Source organism: Cicer arietinum, chromosome 3 (genome assembly GCF_000331145.2).
Source record: "Cicer arietinum cultivar CDC Frontier isolate Library 1 chromosome 3, Cicar.CDCFrontier_v2.0, whole genome shotgun sequence".
NCBI lineage: Eukaryota > Viridiplantae > Streptophyta > Magnoliopsida > Fabales > Fabaceae > Cicer > Cicer arietinum.
The window spans coordinates 57,587,188-57,593,406 of record NC_021162.2 but is presented as its reverse complement, the minus strand read 5'-3'; the positions used below and the strand labels follow the sequence as shown (position 1 = coordinate 57,593,406).

The 6,219-nt window shown below is 26.1% G+C and overlaps 1 protein-coding gene across 1 annotated transcript; it reads right to left on the bottom strand.

Moving 5' to 3' along the window:
- Positions 1 to 305: 305 nt before the first annotated feature.
- LOC101512288 (jasmonate-induced oxygenase 1-like) lies at positions 306 to 5,697 on the bottom strand. Its single transcript, XM_004514156.4, has 3 exons — positions 5,084 to 5,697; positions 1,349 to 1,682; positions 306 to 714 (listed from the first exon to the last, which is right to left on the bottom strand). The coding sequence occupies exons 1-3, from the start codon at positions 5,587 to 5,589 to the stop codon at positions 466 to 468; spliced, it is 1,089 nt and encodes a 362-aa protein (XP_004514213.1). The 5' UTR covers positions 5,590 to 5,697; the 3' UTR covers positions 306 to 465.
- Positions 5,698 to 6,219: the final 522 nt, after the last annotated feature.

Below are 6,219 nucleotides of genomic sequence, written 5' to 3'. Positions count from 1 at the left end.
ATAATAACTATTTATGAAATTCCACCATTAAATATTTTTAAAATTGTGAGACTCAATAAATTTTAATGGTGAAATATGTGGTAAAATCCTTTCATATAAAATTTCCACACCAAAAGATTCAATTGGTCAAACCCCACATGTTCTCGTATCATCACATGGGGTAAGCTTTTAGTCAGCATCCCACTATGGTAATAGGAGAGAAAGTGATAAATATGCTTTACACTATCACTAACCATTATTGAATTTTATTTCCTAAATAGACCAAGTCAAAAACTGAGATAATACAACATGCAAGAAACATGTGATACAATAAATTTTTTTTAATTTCATCAATTGGACCACATATAAAAAACATGACAATTGAAGAGCAACATGTCTATGTCCAAGTCCAAGTACAAGTCCAAGTCCAATTATTTAATTATATGCAAATTTCTCATTTGCAAATTACATAATTATTAGAATTAATCACGATTTGGTAGCCAAAGATTCAACTTGGACTTTACCACAAGGTCCTTTCATCCTAATATAAAGTCTGTATTCATCATATGTCATTGGTGGGTAAAGGGCTGGCCTCTCCTTTGTTACAAGCTCCTTTGCAGGTTCAATTAACAAATCACTCTTTGGGTTGTAAAACATGGCCAATGAAACACGATCTTTTATTGAGTTCACAATCACTCTGTGTTCTACACTCTTGTATATTGCATTGCTCAGCACCTGAAAAAACATAAACATTCCCATTCAACATTTTTTTAAATGGTGTATGTTACAATCATTATATTACCACTACTACTACCTTTCTTACATATAACATTTAAGACACTTGTAAAATTTTGTTGTCTTTTATTATAAGATGATTTTCAAATTACAAGATACACTATATTAATTATTTTTTCCACAAACGTACCTATAATTAAAAAACCTTTATATTTTTTAATAATTGAATGGTGATTTTGGAAAAAAATGTAATTCGTTAAAAAATTTAATATAAAAAATGTACATCGTTGACATATTTAATAATAATATATACTGTATAAGGGTTTAGATTTTATGTATTTACGTCATCGTAGATCTAGACCATAAAATTAAAATTGGACCATACAATTTATATTCCGATTTCATATTTTGGACTATAAACCAAAGTCAAAATATAGATAATTTAATTTTAATTTGATATAATCATATCTTGTAAATGCCTCAAATACTTGAAAACAGAGAATCTAAATATGTACCAATAGTAACATAAGTGAAATTTGTGATAATTAGTATGTGAACTTAAAAAACTAATTAGTCATTGTGAAACAACTTGACCAAAGTAAAGGATATAAAATTGTAGAGAGAGGTGTAGGACCTGAATTTGGTCACCAATGTTGATGATAAAGGCATTAGGGATAGGCTTAATAGTGATCCATTCATTTCCTTTTCGTACTTGAAGGCCAGCCACAAAATCATCAGGTAGAAGAATGGTCATACCACCAGGATCTGAGTGAGGTGATATGCCCAAAGTAAGGTCAGGTTGTGGACACTTTGGATAGAAATTCACCCTTAAGCAAGCACCAATATCATCTTCTCCCCCAAATTTATTGAGAAGGAAATTTTCTTCCAATCCAAGATTTATTGACATTAATTCAAGTATCCTTCCTCCTAGCTTAACAACTTCTTCACCATATTCAGAAATCACTTTCCTATCATCATAAAACAATAGATAATGTTTTGTTATACATTGACAAAAATTGATGTTTGACTAAATTTAATTTTAGTAAAAAATTGATGTTTGACTAAATTTAATTTTAGTAAAAAATTGAATTGAATATAAAATTATTTATATTTAAATATATTTACGTAAAATAGAGTTACATTAACAATAAATTTAAGTATGAAAATTACATTTAAATTAAAAAATTACAAATTATAATTTTAAAGTAAAATTAATTATATTTTTAAACAATCAAACATATTAAAATCAATTTTAAAATCAAACGTACTAAAATCAATTTTAAAATGGAATCTAAACATGCACATGAAATATATAATTTATTAAGGTATTCAGCGATTGCTATTCATAAACTTAGCTAGTGACAATATTGTACCATCAATATTAACTACATACCTATATTATCAAAACAAAGACATTTAGCCACTTATAGATATGTTTCCTGATTACCATACTAGGAAATCATTTTGGTCCCAGTTAACATTTTCAAAAAATATGCTATGGTGCTTGCTTGTGAGATCATGGGGTAGTTGAGAGAAAACAAAAAAATAAATAAATGGATTATCGACGTATATGCATGAAAAAGGGAAAAAACTGAAGGTGCCACCGTGACCATGCACCTTTCCACATCAATATTTTAAGAATAATATTTTTTTGTAAATAATAATATTTTATGAAAAATGCAAACATGTGATTTCATCAAATAGTATTCCATTTATTTTAAAATATAATATTGCTTCATTTGATAATTTTTTCATCAAATGTTTGATGATTTTTTCATTATTATTAATATAAATATAATATTATTTTAAAAATTATATATATAATACTTGTCAAAGATAGGATAGAAAAAAAATTTAATTATAATTGTATTGAAAATTGTAAATCACATTAATTTTCAGATATTTTTTTGATTAAAATGATATTTATTATAGGAGACAGGAAGTATTCTTAACTCAAGAAAATAGGATTTAATGTATTCACTTTTTCATGTATTTACTGTTATCAGTAATATATAGCCGTGCGATCTCAAACGTACGATTAAAAGAAAAATAAACTATAATTTTTTATTTTATAATTTAAAATATTGAATTTAAATTTTGGATCGATTGATCTAGATCGAACGATTACCGACGAGTTACTGCGTTCATGTAAGGGATTTCAACCGCAGTAAATCATGATCCTAAGTCAAAGGTGTTCACGCGGGTTTGTCCTAGGGATAGAGACACACGGATGACACACGGTGTTATACGCTTGAAAAAGTGAATTTGAAGCTGCACCATCCCATTGGACAGTTACAGTTTAGATATTTGCAAGGTGGAATTTGTCAAAAGAACACTGCTTCAAATAAATAAAAATTGACTAGGTGAACTACATGTTTTATACACATGAGACTTTTCCTAACACCCACCAATTGGATGGAGAGTTTAGTCATATCCACTAGAAAGATTTATGGGACATAAATTAAATTAAATTGTATCACATTAAATGTTTGATTTAATTTTTATAAATTATTTTCAAACCAATTTTAATTTTATTATGAATTGATTTAAAATTAGTTTATAAATATAAACTAATTTAATATTTTGAATATATTTTTAGTTTAAATCAGTTTCAAACTAATTTTTCTAGTTATTTTGACAAATTATTTTTTGACTTTTTCAAGAAAAAAGTTTTTGATACATTTTTTTTTTAATTTTAAAATATTTTTGACAATTTTTTTTTAATTTTTTTCAATAAAAATTAAATGTAAAAGATTTTCCGATAAAAAATTATTTCAAAAAAAAAATTGAAATTTTTCATAAAAGAAGTGTTTTTCAATTTTTGTATAAAAAAATTTCCAATAAAAAATGATTGAGTTTTTTTTTGAAAAATAAATATTGAAATTTTCTAGATTTTTTTCCAAGAAAAATAAATTTTAAAAATTTTATAAGATTTTTTTTAATTGCGGTTCAGTACAGTTTTGAATCGATTTAAAATGATTTATAAATATAAACTAGTTAAATATTTAAAGAAATTTTTAGTTAAAATCGATTTCAAAATAATTATTAAAAAAAAATATTAAAATTCTTTTGATAAAAAAATATCAAACTTTTTTCGAAAAAAATAAATGTAAAAAATTTTCCAATTAAAAATTTGTTCAAAATTTTTTGAGAAAAATAGATATAAAAAAATTCAAGAAAAAAGTTTCAAATTTTTTTCAAAAATTAAAGCGAAAAATTTTCAAGAAAAAATTAATTTAATTTAATTTATTTATTTTAATTTTTTCTAGATTTTTTTCCAAGAAAAATAAATTTTAAAAATTTTATAAGATTTTTTTTAATTGCGGTTAAAATATTTTTAAATTATTAAATTAATTTTTTAATTAAATTTAATTAATTAATTTATTTTAAATATGTGATTCAATTTATAAATTTTATTATGTAGTTATTTTATGATGATAATTATAATTATAAATTTATTTTTATTATTACAAAGTTAGCTTATAGGATTCTGCACATGTCTTTTTCTCTTTCCCATATCCCTAACGTTCAAATCTTACCAAATTTATGTCTATAATTTCAACCCTTTTATGACCTTAATACATTTATACTATGTATAATAGTTACCAAATTTTTGTGTAACTGATTTCTTTTAATTTTATCATTCATATGAATTTTGTTCTTTTTAATGTAATTAAAAAATTAATTTGTTTTTACACATCGATGCTTTATAATTATTTATACTTAAACGAGATACTTAATTATGATGTAGATTTTTCTCTTTCTCTTTCAATTTCAACATTTATTATTTTATGACATTTAATGAAGAAGAAGAGTTGAGGGTACTCCCCTGCCTTCACCTCCCCTGAGTCTGTCACTAAAGCACTAACACGGAATTATTTATAGTTTTGGTTTAAACACTTTTAACATGTGTCACATATGCTTTAAAGAAAAACGTATTTTCAATATGACTAACATTTGCACATTTTATTATTATGTCATAATAAAAAGACTTATTATTTTTCAAATACTGCACATTTTTGTTTAGATCTAGTAGGGACCATTGTACCACATAGAATAAAAGAATAAGAAATTGAATATGGAATTAAGCTTAAATATAATCATGATCAAAATATTTAAAAATAATAATTTCTATATTTATTTTTCATCTTGAATAAAAATGTTAGTCCATCCGAGCGATTATTTAAGAACTACTATATATATTTGATTTTATAATTAAGTCAATAAAATTTAATATAAATTTTGAATGAATTACATTAATATTAATTTTTGTTGACTCAATTTTTTTAAAAAAATATTAAAAATAATAATAATTTTATTAAATAGAGAATATTGAGAACATATGGAAAGAGATACTATGAACGTATACCTCAAGGATGATGGAAGTGCAGGCCACTTAGTTTGGTTCCTAAGTGAAGGAGGCATATAATGGAGAAAAAAATAGTCACTCCAATCCAAAATAGCACCCTTTTTCACTCCCAACCTACTACCATAACCCTCATATGTTGTTGGAGAGTTAGCATGTTCCTCTTTCACATCAAGTGGAAGGTTAAAGAACTCACGCCACACTTCCTTAGCACTCTTCATCAACTCATGGCTAATTCCATGGTTCACAACTTGAAAGAAACCCCACTCTCGACACGCCTCGGACACACGCTTGAGCTCCTTCTCTCTAAGGATATGATCCTTACTGGAGAAGTGCTCAAGGTCGATCACGGGGATGTCAATTTGATGATTTTGAGGAGAACAAATGGTTTTAGTGGGTCTTTGAGAACGTGGTTTGATGTAACATGAAGGGATTGAGCTTAGGCCACTTTCGGCTAAGGCTTGGACTCGAACCACGGGTTCTGGCCATGCTTGAGCGCAACTCATCATTTTTTGTTTGTTTCACTTTTGAGTTATTGTGGAACTAGAAAAGCACAAAAACAGAGAGGGATAAGAAGGATTAGTGTAGATTGTTGTAGTGTGATTTGAGAGCAACAAGAAGGGTATTTATATATGTTGATAAAGAGCACGAGGTGCTTCGGCGCCGTGATCAAATTGAATTGCAAGTTGGTTCTTTACGTGTGTGAGTGTTGAGTAAAAAATAAAATAATTAAACAATTTTTTCATTTAATTTTGCTCTTTTTTTATATAGAATGTGGATAATAAAAGTATTTTGGTCCTACATATCTCATACTTCGGCTATGTTTAACTACCTTTTTCTTTTCTTAACATAATGTTTCCAATGTCTCGAGATAAAAGTGAAAACAAATCCAAAAAAATAAGTATATTTATTCTAAATTTGAATCAAAATACATCAATATTTTTTTAACTCGTTTTTACTTATATTTCAAGATAAATGAAGCAAATAATATTACTTAATTGATATTCGACAACCTTATTCTGTTTGTCGTGTTCTCCAAATGCGTATATTTAAAGTTAAAATCTTCATGATGTTACTGTTTGGTTTTGCTCCCTCTCATCGGCCTCCTAAATTTGCTTGGTGTATTTTGCACTAGCTCA

Bases quoted from the DNA above. Each gene is read 5' to 3' on its own strand.
- LOC101512288 (XM_004514156.4), bottom strand. From the start codon at position 5,589: ATGATGAGTTGCGCTCAAGCATGGCCAGAACCCGTGGTTCGAGTCCAA. The intron at 1,683-5,083 runs GTATACGTTCAT...TTATGATGATAG, and splicing joins GCACTTCCATCATCCTTGAG to GAAAGTGATTTCTGAATATG. The intron at 715-1,348 runs GTCCTACACCTC...ATGTTTTTTCAG, and splicing joins ACATTGGTGACCAAATTCAG to GTGCTGAGCAATGCAATATA.